The sequence below is a fragment of the Ursus maritimus genome, unplaced genomic scaffold, assembly GCF_017311325.1.
Source record: "Ursus maritimus isolate PB19 unplaced genomic scaffold, ASM1731132v1 scaffold_28, whole genome shotgun sequence".
NCBI lineage: Eukaryota > Metazoa > Chordata > Mammalia > Carnivora > Ursidae > Ursus > Ursus maritimus.
In genome coordinates this window covers 4,487,080-4,503,791 of record NW_024425341.1, presented here as the reverse complement: position 1 = coordinate 4,503,791, position 16,712 = coordinate 4,487,080, and the positions used below count along the sequence as shown (strand labels likewise).

Sequence of the window (16,712 nt, the reverse complement as noted above, 5' to 3'; positions counted from 1 at the left end):
TTAATAGCAGCATTATTCACAATAGCCAAGTTTTGGAAGCAACATAAATGTCCATCAATAGATGAATGGACGAAGAAAATGTAGTGTATCTAGTCAATGGAATATTATTCAGCCATAAAAAAGAAGGAAATCCTTCCATTTGCGATAACATAGATGACCAGGAGTGCATTATGCTAAATGAAATGAGAAAGACAAATATGTATGATATCACTTATATATGGTAACTTTAAAAAAAGTCAAACTTATGGAAACAGAGAGTAGAACTGTAGTTGCTAAAACTAGGGGAAGGGGAAAATGGGGAGATGTGGGCCAAAGGGTACAAACGTCCAGTTATAAGATGAATAAGTTCTGAGGATCTAATATAACTATGGGAACTATAATTCATAATTATATATTATATACTTGAAATTTGTTAAGAGAGTACATCTTAAGCATTCTCATAAAACATAACTATATGAGTTGATGAAATATATTTATTTGTTTATGGGAGTTGTTTCATAATGTAAATATATCAAATTATCACATTGTACAATTTAAATATATTAGTATTTTATTTGTCAATTATACCTCAATAATGCGGGGGGGGGGTCTCTAGATGTGTTTGTGTGTGCATGAAAATAGAGGGGAAAAATGGAGAAAATAAATCAATATTAGATCATTTCAACAGAAATTTGGAATCTATAGTATAGAATCTAATAGATGCTTCAAGTCAGGAAGGAGTTGGATCTTATTACACTTATTTCCCTGTGCATGATACCCAAAAGTGCTCAAGAATTAACAGAACACATGAATAGATATTTTTCCAAAGAAGACATACAGATGGCAACAGATACATGAAAAGATGCTCACCATCACTGATCATTAGGGAAACAGAAATCAAAACTACAATAAGGTATCACCTCACACCTGTCAGAATGGCTAAAATCAACAATACAAGATACAACAGGTGTTGGCAAGGATGTGCAGAAAAAGGAACCCTCTTGCACTGTTGGTGGGAATGCAAACTGGTGCAGCCACCCTGGAAAACGGTATGGAGGTTCCTCAAAAAGTTAAAAAGAGAACTACCCTATGATCCAGCAATTACACATTATTTCCCCCCAAATAATACGAAAACACTAATTCAAAGGGATACATGTACCCCTATGTTTATAGCAGCATTATCTACTGGAATATTGCTCAGCCATTAAAAAAGAATGAAATCTTGCCATTTGCAAAGATATAGATGGAGCTTGAGAGTATTATGCTAAGCAAAATTAATCAGTCAAAGACAAATATCATATGTTTTCACTCATATGTGGAATATAAGAAACAAAACAAACAAAGGGGGGGGAGAGAAAGGCAAACCAAGAAACAGACTCTTAACTATAGAGAACAAACTGATGATTATCAGAGGGGAGGTAGCTGGGGTGTGGGTTAAACAGATGATAGAGATTAAGGAGGGCACTTGTGATGAGCACTGGGTGTTGTATGGAAGTGCTGAATCACTATATCATACACCTGAAACTAATAGTATACTATATATTAACTAACTGGAATTTAAAGAAAAACTTAAAAAAAGAAAAAAACACCACCAGAAGCTAGAAGTATGGGTTGGGAGTCCATGCTCAAAGGAAATACCTATGAACAGTGACAGTCTTTGTGACTTTCAGCCTAAGGCCAGATATAATAGACATGGCATGTGGGTTCACAGGCCATTAGTGAAGAAAAAAAAAAAAAAAGATACTCCAGGCCTGGGAAATTAAACATCTGACATGAAGAAACGGTGGCTGCTGTAAAAATATGCAAAAGGGAAGACTTTAGAAAAAGAATCCTCCAAATTCTGTCTCCCACATTTCTGGCTGACTCCTGAAACATTCATATATGGGGCAGCCTCAACACTGAACTTAACTAAAGACTAAAGATCTCAACTGAGTCCAGGTCTGCTGTCAATCGTCTACAGCTGCTGTTCTGAATTTAACCTGCATGATAAAAGAAACAAAAAAATCAACACTCATCAGAGAAAAACAATAGAATCCAGACTCCCAGACTCCCTAATAGCATGTATAATGTCCACAGTTTCAAAGAATATCTCTCAAGGCCATGAAAACTAAATTGAGATGTAAACAATAGAACTGATCTAGAATGTGTTTTTAGAAAAAAAAGAAAAAAAAGCAACTGCCTTCTGAAATGGAAGATTTAATAGGAATTAGTGTCTTGTAACATATTTCTCAGAAGTATCCTGGATGTAGTCTAAAATTACTTATTATACCAAGAACCAGAAATAGCTCAACTGAAATGAGAAAATATAATCAACAGACATCAAAACCAAGATAGTCCATATACTACATTCTCTGAAGGATTTTAAAGCAATTATCATAAAAATGCTTCAACAAGTAATTATAAAATCTCTAAAACAAATAAAGTCTCATAAAGGAAATATACAGGGAAACAGAAAATGACATTTATAGAACAAAAAATACAGAAATCATAAATAGATACATAATAAACAAAATCTGAGTAGGTGGACTTAGTAGCAAAATGGAGATGTTAGAGACAGAATGAGTGAATTTAAGGACTAATTCATATAAATTATCTAATCTGAACAACAGAAAGAAAATAGTTTCTTATAAAATTAACAGAAATCCAGGGAGCAGTGGAACAATGGCAAAAGATCAAACATCAATGTCATTAGTGTCCCAGAAGGGGACAAAGGGGGCATAACTGAAAAATATTTGAAGGCAAATGGCTAAAATGTCCCCAATTTCTAACAAGATAAACTTAGAGTAATCATGGTAGACACATCATGATTAAATAGGTGGAGAAAATATTTAAGTGTCTTGAAATCAGCCAAAGAAAATCAATGCATTGCTTATAGAGGAGCAACGATTTATACAACAGAGAATTTCTCATCAGAAATATGATGCACAGAGGATGCACAAAATTTTTCAAGTGCTGAAAGAAAAAAAGTCAACCCACAACTTTAATCCAGCAAAAATATCCCTCAAGAATGAAGATGAAATAAAGACATTCTGAAATGAAGGAAAATTAAGATACTATGTTGGCAGTAGCCCTGCTTTAAAAAAATGACTAAAGAATTTTGAGGGGATAAAAAGAAAATGATAATAAAGGAAAACCTGTAATATCAGAGATGAACAAGCAAAATGGGAAAATATAATAAACTTTCTCTTCATTTGATTTTTAACAAAATTTTGTTTCATGGTTAAAAATAAAATGCTAATTTTCTGTGATTTGGTGTTAATGGATTTAAAAGTAATATTTAAATAAACTACACAATTACTTATTTTATGTTTATATGACATGATTTGAGACCTAAAAGACGGTGTTAACATTTCCACATTCTATTTGAAGTGGTAAAATGTCTATACATATACGTGTGTGTGTGTGTGTGTGTGTGTACATGTGTATGTGTTTGCACTCTCACTACAGAAAACAGTAAAAAGCTTTTCCAAAGAAAATCTGGTGGTATCACAATTCCAGACTTCAAGCTCTATTACAAAGCTGTAATCACCAAGACAGTACAGAACTGGCATGAAAATAGACACATAAACCAATGTAACAGAGTAGGGAACCCCAAAATGGACCCTCAGCTCTATGATCAAGCAGTCTTCAACAAAGCAGGAAAGAATAACCAATGGAAAAAAGACAGTCTCTTCAACAAATGGTGTTGGGAAAATTGGACAGCCACATGCGAATGAAACTGGACCACTTTCTTACACCATACACAAAATAGACTTAAAATGGATGAAATATGAGACAGGAATCCATCAAAATCCTAGAGGAGAACACAGGCAAGCAAACTCTTTACCTTGGCCACAGCAACTTCTTGCTAGACATGTCTCCAAAGGCAAGGGAAACAAAAAGCAAAAATGAACTATTGGGACTTCATCAGGATAAAAAGCTTTTGCACAGCAAAGAAAATAGTCGACAAAACTAAAAGACAACCTACAGAATGGGAGAAGATATTTGAAAATTTCTCATCAGATCAAGGGCTAGTATCCAAAATCTGTTAAGAACTTTACAAATTTAATCCTTATTTTTTAAAATTATGTTCCGTTAGCCACTGCATAGTACATCATTAGTTTCTGACGTAGCGTTCAATGATTCATTAGCTATGTATAACATCCAATGCACATCACAACATGTGCCCTCCTTAATACCCATCACCGGTTACCTCCTCCCCCCAACCCCCTCCCCTCTGAAACCCTCAGTTTGTTTCCCAGGTTCCATAGTCTCTCATGGTTCCTTTCCCTCTCCGATTCTTCTCCTTCAGATTTCCCTCCCTTCCCCTATGGTCCTCTGTGCTATTGCTTATGTTCCACAAATGAGTGAAACCATATGATAATTGTCTTTCTCTGCTTGACTTATTTCACTTAGCATAATCCCCTCCAGTTCCATTCATGTCGATGCAAATGGTGGGTATTCATCTTCTCTGATGGCTGAATAATATTCCATTGTATATATTTACCACATCTTCTTCATCCATTCTTCTGTTGAAGGGCTTCTCGGCTCCTTCCATAGTTTGGCTATTGTGGACATTGTCACTATGAACATTGGAATGCATGTGCCCCTTCTTTTCACTACATCTGTATCTTTGGGGTAAATACGTAGCAGTGCAAACTTAATCCTTCTTTAAATGTTTGATGGAATTACCCTGGGAAGCCACTGAGCTCTGGACTCTTATTTGTCAGGAGATTTTTGATTGCTGATTTAATGTCTTTGCTGGTTATCAGTATGTTCAGGTTTTCTATTTCTTCCTGTTTCAGTTTTTGTTTATGTTTCTAGGAATACATCCATTTTTCCAGATTGCCTATTATGTTGGAATATATTGCTCATAATATTCTTTTATAGTTATTCACATTTCTTCAATATCAGTTGTGATCTCTCCTCTTTCATTCATTATTTTAGTTATTTGGGTCTTTTCTCTTTTCTTTTTGATATGCCTGGCTGGGGTTTATCAATTTTATTAATTCTTTCAAAGAACCAGCTCCTAGTTTCATTGATCTGTTAAATTTGTTTTTATTTCTGTATCATTGATTTCTGTTCTAATCTTTATTATTTCTCTTCCCCTGCTGGATTTAGTCTTTATTTCCTTTTTTTTTTTTTTCATTTCCTTTAGGTTTAAGGTTAGCTTGTGTATTTGAAACTTCTATTGTTTCTTGAGGAACGCCTGTATTGCTATATACTTCCCTCCTAGGACAGCCTTTGCTGCATCCCAAAGGTTCTGAACAGTTGTGTTTTCATTTTCATTTGTTTCCATGAATTTTTTAAATTCTTCTTTAGTTTCCTGGTTGACCCATTCATTCTTTGGTAGAATGCTCTTTAACCTCCATGTATTTGTGTTCCTTCCAAATTTTTTCTTGTGATTGAGTTCAAGTTTTAAAGCACTGTGGACTGAAAATATGCAGGGTATAATCCCAACCTTTTGGTATCACCTGAGACCTGATTTGTGACCCAGTATGCGATCTATTCTGGAAAATTCTGTTGCTTTAGGATGAAATGCTCTGAATATATCTGTGAAGTCCATCTGGTTCAGTGTGTCATTCAAAACCTGTTTCCTTGTTGATCTTCTGCTTAGATGATCTGTCCATTGCTGTGGGTGTTAAAGTCCCCTACTATTTTTGCATTATTATTAATGTGTTTTTTAATTTTGTTATTAATTCGTTTGTATATTTGGTCGCTTCCATGTTAGAGACATAAATATTTAGAATTGTTAGATCTTCTTGTTGGATAGGCCCTTTTATTATGATATAGCATCCTTCCTCATGTCTTATTACAGTCTTTAATTTAAAATCTAGTTTGTCTGATATAAGGATTCCTACTCCAACTTTCTTTTGATGTCCATTAGCATAACAAATGGTTCCCCACTCTCTCACTTTCAACCTGGAGGTGTCTTTGGGTCTAAAATGAGTCTCTTTTAGACAGTGTATCAACGGGTCCTGTGTTGTTGTTGTTTTCCTCCAATCTGATACTCTGTGTCTTTTGATTGGAGCATTTAGTCCACTTACATTCAGAGTAATTAGAAGAAAGAAATGAATTTAATACCATGGCATTACCTGTAAAGTCGCTGTTCCTGTAGATTGTCTCTCTTTCTTTCTGGTCTTTGTTACCCTTGGGCTTTCTCTTTGCTCAAAGGATCCCCTTGATTAATATTTCTGGCAGGGTTGGTTTAGATTCCTTTAGTTTTTGTTTATCCTGGAAATTCTTTATCTCTCTTTCTATTTTGAATAACAGCCTTTCTGGATAGAGCATTCTTGGCTGCACATTTTTCCCATTTAGCACATTGAATATATCATGCCAGTCCTTTCTGGTCTGCCAGGTCCCTGAGGACAGGTCTGCTGCCAGCCGTATGCATCCACCTGTGTAGGTTAAGGACTTCTTTTCCTGAGCTGCTTTCAAGATTTTCTTTTTATCTTTGAAATTTGCAAGCTTCACTATAATATGTCAAGGTATTGACCTATGTTTCATGATTTTGAGGGGGGTTTCTCTGTGTCTCCTGGACTTGAATGCCTGTTTTCTTCCCCAGATTAGGGAATTTCTCAGCTATGATTTCTTCGAATAATCCTTCTGCCCCTTTCTTCCACTCTTCATCTTCTGTGACCTCTATAATACGGATATTATTTCACCTTATGGTATCACTGAGTTCTCTGTCTCCCTTTGGGATCTAATAGTTTTCTTTCTCTCTTCTTTTCAGCTTCCTTATTTTCCATCATTTTATCTTCTATATCACTGATTCTCTCTTCTGTTTCATTTATCCTCATTTTTATGGCCCCCACTTGGGACTGCATCTGACTAATAGCATTTTTGATTTCAGCTTGACTAGATTTTAGTTGTGTTATACAGTAAGGGATTCTCTAGTGTCTTCTGTGCTTCTTTCAAGCCCAGCTAGTAACTTTATAATCATTGTATTAAATTCTAGTTCAGACATCTTACTTATAATCATTTTGATTAAATCCCTGGCAGTGAATACTTCCTCCTGATCTTTCTCTTGGGGTGAATTTTTCCATCTTGTCATTTTGTCCAAAAAAGAAAGAAAGAAAAAGAAAAGTACCCAACAAAACAAGAACAACAACAACAAACTTCAGGAAATGTTTCTGGTGTATGCTATGTACACTCTGCTATTGTCTTTTGGCTGCTTTTTCCCACTTGTCCATCTCCTACAGAGTTCCTCCTTGTTTAGAATGGGGAGTGTTTGGACCTTTAACTAGGTATGCTTTGATTTGTTTGTCAAGATAAGCCTGTAAAAAAAGAAAGGAAAGGAAAGGAAAGGAAAGGAAAGGAAAGGAAAGGAAAGGAAGGAAGGAAGGAAGGAAGGAAGAAAGAAAGCTTGAAAGAAAGAAAAGAAAAAGGAGAGAAGAAGAAGGAGTAAAAGAAGAAGCAGCAGTAGCCTGATGCAAAACAAGAGAAAGGGAAAAGGAACAAAAATGCAAAGAGACAAACAAAAAATTAAAACCTGATTCCAAAGGATAAGAAAGAAAGAAGGAAAAAAGAGTAAGGAAAGAAGAGAAAAAAAAAGACAACCGATGTTGAAAAACAAGAGAAACAAACCAACAAATAAACTAAAAATTATAAGCCTGATAAAAAAAGAAAAAAGGAAAAAAAGTGTGTATATATATACATATATATGTATGTACGTATATATATACATATATATGTATGTACGTACATATATATAATAAAAATAAAAATAAACAAAATTTAAAAATTTAAAAAATTAAGAAAAGAGAAATGTGTCTCCAACGTTTTGGAGCATTCTTTAATCAGTATACTTGGTATGTGTGGGGGCCTGTGTTGGTCTTCTGAGTAAGAGGGCTGCTGGGCTGATTCACAAGCTGACTTGCCCTTATAATGATGCTCCTGCCAGGTGCAGGGGGGTGGGGTTAGTGTAGGGGATTCCAGCCCCCATTGGAGGTGCTGTGTTTCTCTCTGATGTCTGACTGTGCTGGTGGGTGGTGGCGGACAGGGAAGGGTTTGTGGAGGAGAAGGAATATGGTGTCACCCTACCCTCTTGTCCCCAGGAAGAGGAACTCCTAACTACTGTTCTGGATGCCCTCTCAGAAAAGTGAACAATTGGGGCACCTGGGTGGCTCCTGGGATTGAGCCCCACATCAGGCTCTCTGCTCAGCAGGGAGTTTGCTTCTCCCTCACTCTCCCTCTGTGTCCTCTCTCTCTCTCAAATAAATAAATAAAAATCTTAACAACAACAACAACAAAAGTGAACAATCTCCTGTGTCCTGGGCTTTTGTTAGTTCCCTGCCATTAGCCTGTCTGTTACCATGCCATCAGCACACCCAGTGCCACATACCTCCACAATTTTATCCCTGGCCAGTGGCTGGGATCCAAAACTCCCAAGTTTTAAAGGGCCTGGCAAAGTGCAGGCCCACTCCCCTCCCCTGGAGGGGAGCCTCCCAGCATGCCACTCCCATCCTGTCCCAGAAAAGCAGTTGCACAGAGTGTGAGCAGAGGCTAGAGTTTATTGTATTGCTCAGCCAAAAGCGGGAACCAAGTTAATCAGCTGTCTGCATCCGACTCAGTCCCCTACTCTGTTCTGTCCCAGAAAAGCAGTCACACAGGGCTTGAATCTATTGTAGCAGACAAAGAAAAGTGGCAGCCAGGTTATCTGCAGTCTGCCAGTGTCTCTGCTCTCTGCTCAGTTCTGCTGCAGAAAAGCAGCTGCTCTGCACATACACAGGGGTTTAAGCCTATTGTGGCTTACAGTGAAAAGTTGTTGAGGTTTTCTGCCCTCTGTACACACCTCTGACCCTGCTGTTGAGGGCTGCTCAATGGCTCCCAGTTGGCTTTTTGTCCTTGGAGAGGCAAAATACGCTCCTCCAAATGTACTCTGGGAGGGGGAGGGATCTCTTTCAGTGCAACCCAGGGGATCTCCTCACTACAGCTTATTGTGCAATACCTACCTGCTGAACTCTCTCCCAGTCTCTCCCTCTCCCTGACTTTGCTCTGTGAAAAGGGTTCCCTTCCTTTTGGAGCCCCACAGCTTTCCTGTTCCCTAATTCACAATCTGAAACTTGCATCTGCCACCTTCTCTCCCTCCAACTGAGCAGACTGTTTTCTTAATCCTCAGATCATATTCCTAGTTGTTCAAAATAGTTGCATGTTGATCTAGCTGTGTTTGAAGGGCAAGGCAAGCTCAGGTTCTCCCTACTACTGGACCATCTTAACTCACCTGCATCTATGTTTATTAGGGATATTGGCTTGTAATTTTCTTTTCTTGTGGTATCTTTTTTTTTTCTGGCTTTGATATTGGGGTGATGCTGGTGTCTTAAAATACATTTGGAAGTGTTCTCTCTTCAATTCTTTTGGAAGAGTTTCAGAAGGACTGGTGTTAATTTTTCTTTGAATTTTTGGTAGAAATTTTCAGTAAAGCCTGGGCTTTTCTTTGTTGGGAGGTTTTAGATTATTAATTCAATCTCTATTTGTTATTGATTTGTTCAAGCTATTTTTCTTGATTCAATTTTAGTAGGTTGTATTTTTCCAGAAATGTATCCATTTCTCTCAGGTTATCTAATTTGTTGGCATATAATTATTAATAGTCCTTTGTTACCTTTTTATTTATCCAATATAATGTCTCCTCTTTCATTTCTGACTTTATCTGAGTCTTCCCTCTACATTTTTCTTAATTATTTTAGGTAAGAGTTTGTCAGTTTTATTTATCTTTTCAAAAATCCAGATTCTAATTTTGCCAATTTTTCTATTGTTTTTCTATTCTCTATTTCTTCTTTACACAAACTCTTCAAAACATCCAGGAATAGAGAAAACACAGCTCATTTTATGAACTCACTATTACTTGATAGAGAATCCAGAAATAGTCATTATCAGAAAAGATAACTACAGTTTGATGTACCTAATCATCACAAATGTAAAATTTCTTAACAAAAGTTTACCAACTCGAATCCAACAACGTATAAAAAAAGACAATACATCAAGACAAGGTGGGATTTAGTCTAGAAATACAAAGCTGGTTCACCAATTGAAAATCCAACAATAATACACTCAATAGACTCAAGAGAAAAAACCATATGAGTTTTCAGTAAGTGAAGAGAATAGATGACACAATCCAATATCCATTTCTGGTAAAAACAAAGAAAGAAAAAAACTATCAGCTAAGTGGGAATCAAAGGGAGGGTCCTAAAGAGCCTCTGTAAAAAACCTACAGTTAATATCATACAAAATCATGAAAGACGGAATGCATTCCTTCTAAGATTACAAAAAAGGCAAGGTTTGAGAATCTCACAACTTCTATTTAATATTGTACTGAGGATTCTAGTTGATTATTTCATCAAAAAAAAAAATTAAAAGCATGCAGATTACAATGGAATAAATAAAATTGTCTCTACTCTCAGTTGAACTATCATCTATCATCTATCTATCAATCATCTAATCTATCTAACCTATCTACTTACCAATCTAGAGAATTACAAAGTCTATCAACCAATTCATATAACGAACTGTCCAACTTACAGAGCATAGTGAACACAAAAAGCATAGTCAAGAGCTGGGTGAGTTTGATGAACATAATAAATATATTCAAATACAAACATGTCTATAAGTCTATGAATTTCTTTCTTTTCAAGATAGAACTTCATTGCAAATAGACCATCATTGCTCACATCTTTCAGTCAATTGATAAAAACTATTAAAACCACTCTCAAATGTTTGAGCTGGCACACTAAATTAAAAAACTCAAGTATATTTACATAGATTTATTATTTATTATGAAATAAAGATTATTCTGTTCTTGTTTGTCCAGAACACTTAGTTTCTATTCCCTCACTTGTTTCCCAGGGAAATGTCAACATGAATTAGCAAGATCTTGTAAGTTGTTTTGATTTATAAATTAACATTTTCAAAGAAAGTCTTTACAACTTTTATTATTAATCTGTGAGGATAAGTGCTGATGGGATTAAAGGAGGGCAGGTAAACTATGGTCCACGGACCCAATCTGGTGTATAATCAGTACAGTCTGCAAATAGTTGAAAAAAAAAAGAAAAAAAATGTGACAAATAAAATTATATAAGATTTACATTTCAGTATTCATGAATAAAGTTTTATTGGAACATCACCATGCTCATAAATTTATATTCTTTCTCTATTGGCTTTTGCATTACAATGGCAGAGTTGAGTACCTGTGACATAGTTCACATGGTCTACAAAGCCTAAAGTATTTACTACCTGTTTCTTTATAAAGTTTTCCAATCCTTAAGATAGAGCTTAAAGTGAATAGGTGTCATCATAAGGCATCCAATTCAAATGAATTATTATAGGACCTTTACACAACAGAAGTGAGAGGCAACTCTGAGATTAGAAAAGCAGAATGTTGCTACCAACACCAGAACAGGGTGAATGAATAAAAAGCCATTATTAGATTCCATAAACAAGCACTATTCAGCAGGAGCTACATGACAGAAGGGGTAACAGTTTTATAGGAACAGGAAGCAGGAGTTCTGAGACATTGTTCCAAGCAGGGTCAGTATGCAGAAATACTAAGATATTTCACTGCCCCATCCAATCATCCATATTTGCTTAATATACTCAAAAGCATGAAAGCAAAGAAGCCCAGGGAATATATCTAGTTCCCTGTGTGATAGACCAGAGCGGAGGATTAGTCTGAAAGTGATCTGAGAACACTCAGGTGAGTGACTGCTCCAAAGTATAAATATAAAGAAATATTAGAAGATGTAGAAATAAAACTTAAATAAGATAAAATAAATTAGATGATTCAAAATGCTTTAATTAACAAAGTTCCAGAAAGAAAAGGGGGAAAAATGATCAAGTGTAATACAGTAAAATTTCTCAGAAGTAAATAGTATCCAGATTGAAAGGGCTTCAATATAAAAAACCAGCATATTGTATGATGAAAAACACCATATAAGGGTAAAAGGATCTTAAATATTTCCATAGAGAAAACAAGCAAAAGACACACAAACGAATGAGAATAAGAATAGCATTAAATTTCTAAAGAAATGGTAAAGACAAAAGAAAGACCTTTAAAATTCCAAGGTACAATTATTTTAAAAGTAAAATTAACCAAACAATCTTTGAAATAATTATGTTTTCAATCATGTCACTCAAACAATTTACAACACAAAATTTTTTTTTGTTTTAGTAAATTATAGGGGCATATAGCCTACCAAACTGAGTAAGCAAGTCATGAAAAAAGAATACACATGTTCCAATGGAGACACAATAGAAAATTTACAATCAACATCTATGCAGAAATTCTAATAGAGGGGAATAAAGATGGGTTAAAAAGAGGACTTTTTGAAACATGTAGAGAAGTAGAGGCAATTTTTAATTTTATTGAAGAATTCAGGCAAAAACAATATGAAATAATTACAAATTTGGGAAGAAGCAAAAGTTGTGCAAAGAAGACAATTTAATTTTAGTTCATTATTTCACCCATCAGAGATTAAAACACAATTCTAATAAACTATATAATTACAAAGGAGGAATGGAAGAAGTGGCATGTAGATATGATGAGCTATTAGGATCTTAAATTCTGACTTCAACGTTAGGAAGTCAATAGATGTCTAAATTCGAAGACTCAAGAAATTTCATGGGAATATTATTTAGAAATATGTAGTAAAAAGTGAATAAACTATTCCTACACATATAAACAGAATGGTTTTCACACACATAATTTTGAGCAAATAAATGGTGGACACAAGAATACACACTGCATTATTTCATTTACATAAAGTTCAAGAAGAGGCCAAACTAACCAACAGTAGTAAATGTAAGGAAAGTGCTTTTCTTTGGTATGGATGGTAAGCGGAAGGAGGTATGATTCATAGTGATCTTCTGAAATGCTGAAATACTCTATTTCTTGATCTCCATGATGTCTATGTCTATGTTTTGACTTAGTCAAAATTAATTGTCCTATATATTTATGATTTTTGCAATGTTCTCTATATATGATATACTCCAATAAAACTTTTATTTATGAGGAAATGAAAGTAAAAGCCAGGAGGAAAAGTTTTAAAAAATGAGAAAAATAATTCAGGGAGTGTAGTTTATGCAAGGGGCTGATACAGTTTTTTCAATATTAGTCCTGTAAAACTACTTGTATTTATAAGGGAATGTGTATTACTTAATAACATAAAAATTTTAAAAGAAAAAGTAGAGCTATATGATTCAATGTATACATTAAAAGCTGTTCAAAATAATCCTGAAATGATGCATAAGAACAATGCAGAGCAATGATATATAGTTAATGGATATATATACATTTGTAACAATTGCATAAAATACACATAAAATGGAAGCACAAATTCATGATTTTTGCCATTTCTTGAATTTAAAGTAGACGTACAAGATGCTTTAACTTTGCTCTATTGTTTTATATCCTTAGAAAATCTGAGATAAATGTTAATCATTTTGTGTACTTGTTGAATAAGTATATTAATGTATGTTACACTTTCGCTTTATGTTATAATCTATACATTTAAATAAACTTTCTGAGATTAAAATATTTTGTACCAACAAGATAATACACATATAGAAGAAAATGTCAAATTAATATGTCTACTTTTATTATACACTATTTAGCTATATAAAATAATATAAAATACAATATAAAGTTTAGAAAACTAGTAAAGAAGGATAAAAATTACATACCATAGCAATATCTGCATCATAGTTTTTATTGCATATTGTGCCAGGAAATGTTGCTCCCAAATATGTAGGATGTTTCCTGTAACTACATCATTATTGTATAGCCTTTTTTATTGCCATACTCATTCAGAACAATTTACTAGCTCATTTATTAAATTAAATCTCCCATAAAATTTAAAATAATTTTTCAAACCAATTTATCTGGGTATTATCTAACATATTATACAAAATGCTCAAATCATTGAAAAACTATAATTCATATTATTTTTTAATTAAAGATTTATTTATTTGAGTGGGGGAGGAGCAGAAGGAGAGGAAGAGAATCTCAAGCAGACTCCTCACTGAGTGCATAGCCGGGGCTCCATCTCATGACCCTGAGATCATGACCCCAGCTAAACCTGAGTTGGACACTTAACCAACTGAGCTACCCAGGTGTCCCTACAATTCACTTTAAATCCAATTTTCTCTCCTCTCCTAACTCCTAGACTTGATAAAATTTTACTATCTTGAATTCTCCTCTGTTTCCCTTGTATTGCATGCACTCTTTTTGTTACTAAAAGTTAAAACAAAAGGAGTTTTTAACTTGTGGAATAAGAAGTCTTGCCTGTCTGAAATGCAAACATTTTCTTAAATTAAATTATTACCAAAAACATCATTTTTAGTCAAAGAGTAGACACGAAATGTATTAACATATTGTAGGCAATATTAACTGAATAGTGCCAATTTTTACATTATTAAGCTAAAGCTTATATGTATTCTGTAGTATAGTCAACATCATAAAACTTTATGAAAAGCAACACTTTTTACATATTCCAAAATATATTTTTATATAACTTATTTATGTTGTTTTTATTTTTATCATATTTTCAACTATACTTTGCATCTGTGGCAATAGCTATGTTTATTTAAAATTTTAAGAGGGGCCTACAGAAATTTGAAGAACCCAATAAATGCATTAAATTACCAAATTAATGAAATTATTTAATATCTTTTTAAATGTAGAACACTGTGCTTACATAAGTAAGAATGCTACGTCATGGGGTCGTAGGATAAGATAGTCCCGTTTCCATGTGAAAAATCTTTGTAATAAATCATCAGCATCCCCGTTGGTAGAAATTTTGTTTTTATCTGACCACAATTCCAAGGAGGACAGCATCACAGTCAATTTGAACTGAGTAAACATCTAAAATAAGATTTATGGCATACTTATTCAAATAACATTAGTCATTACTTCAAGACTACACAAAAATAAAGAATAAGTTCAGCTTATTATTTTGAATATTAACAACTGAAGATTTTTAAGTCATTAATTTGTCATAATAGATTAGAAATCAGTTTCAATAATTTTTCATAAAACTATAAATGTAAAAAACTTAAAACTTACAGTGTTGACAAGACCAATAATTTGGATAATTTTCTGTGTTACAGCCAATGTTTCTGATCCCATATAATCATACTGAAAAAAAATTTTTAAGTGATTCTTTTAAAAATGTTAGCAATAGCAATTTTTTATGGTGCATATATCTTGCTCATACCAGGCAGGTAAACCATAGGATTTGTCAAACAATATAAATCATACTAATATAAAGATAGTAGCACATATGATAAAAGAAACAACAAAAAAAACATAGGTTTTTGAAATAAATTCTCAATTGTTTTTTTTTTAAAGATTTTATTTATTTATTTGACAGAGAGAGAGACAGTGAGAGAGGGAACACAATCAGGGGGAATGGGAGAGGAAGAAGCAGGCTCCCAGTGGAGGAGCCTGATGTGGGGCTCGATCCCAGAACACCGGGATCACACCTTGAGCCGAAGGTAGACGCTTAACAACTGAGCCACCCAGGTGCCCCTCAATTGTTAATATTTTAAAGACACTCTCAAACAGAAACAATTGAAATCAAGAGTTCCTAAAAGAACTTCATAGATTCCTCCTTAATATAATGGGATTTCTTCAGCTAGACACAGAGAAAATAACAGTCATTTTCTACGACACAGAGGGAATCACAAAACCTCTTGTCATATACATGGTTGGTTAAAAAAAATCAGATAAATAAATATTTATAAAATCAAAATGCTCAAATATTTCTAAAGAATAAAAACCAAAAATCACAATTACAAAAAAATTAAAAATTGTGTGGCTTAAGGATTCTACAAATTTTGATAAATAAGATTAAATTATGTAAAGGCAAGGAGAAAAAAATATGTTATCCTTTGAAACTGGTAAATTCTTGAGAGAACATAAATTCTTTTTTTAAAAAAACATTTTTTAAAAATTTATTTGTCAGACAGAGTGAGAGAGAGAGCACAAGCAGGGGGAGCTGCAGGTAGAAGGAGAAGCAGGCTTCCCACTGAGGAAGGAGCTCAATGTGGGACTCGATCTCAGGATCCTGGGATCATGACTTGAGCCAAAGTCAGATACTGAAACAACTGAGCCACCCAGGTGAGAGGACATAAATTCTTACTTATTTGGGAACTTAGTAAACACGTGTTCTTTGGAGTCATATTTTGGAAAATGCTTAATACTTCTGCAAAAGTTGCTATCTTTGCAAATTGAAAAATTGGAATCCTACCAAATCTTAGAAATCTGTGTAGCTTGTTTACTCAAAATTATGATAGTTCTTGAAATGGGTTACTTGTTACAATTGTTGATAATAGAAGTAATGGAAAATTAATTATATATTTCCACTGGATGAATTAGAAGTTAAACATATTCCAGTCAAAATGTTTTCCTTATAATAAAAGAAACAGTACTTTAGACAGTTGTTTTATATATATATATATATGAAATATATCCCCACACAATAGAAAAATCGTTATTTATGACAATCTGAGAATACTTAAGATCATCAGAGTAGAAGTATAAATTCATATACTAAATGTCATGACACTTTGGAAGATATCACTAGCTCCAAAAGTTTATTTCACAAGGTAAAAATTCTCAATATATAAAAAAGACATGGCAAAGCTTAATTAGTAGGGAATAATACACATCACCAAAATTGGAAAACAAAATGGACACAATTAAAAGAATTTAAGAAACCCTGGATATTAAGATGATTCTCTTAGTAACTAACTGATGGGAT

General features: G+C 34.0%; 1 protein-coding gene across 1 annotated transcript in view; it reads right to left on the bottom strand.

Moving 5' to 3' along the window:
* Nucleotides 1-16,712, bottom strand: part of ADAM18 (ADAM metallopeptidase domain 18) — a 181,619-nt gene that overhangs the window by 110,327 nt on the left and 54,580 nt on the right. The window contains exons 8-10 of the mRNA XM_040643231.1: nt 15,014-15,085; nt 14,646-14,812; nt 13,633-13,714 (exon numbers count right to left, since the gene is read on the bottom strand). Coding sequence (XP_040499165.1) covers nt 13,633-13,714; nt 14,646-14,812; nt 15,014-15,085 — 321 coding nt within the window. The remainder of the gene's footprint in view (nt 1-13,632; nt 13,715-14,645; nt 14,813-15,013; nt 15,086-16,712) is intronic.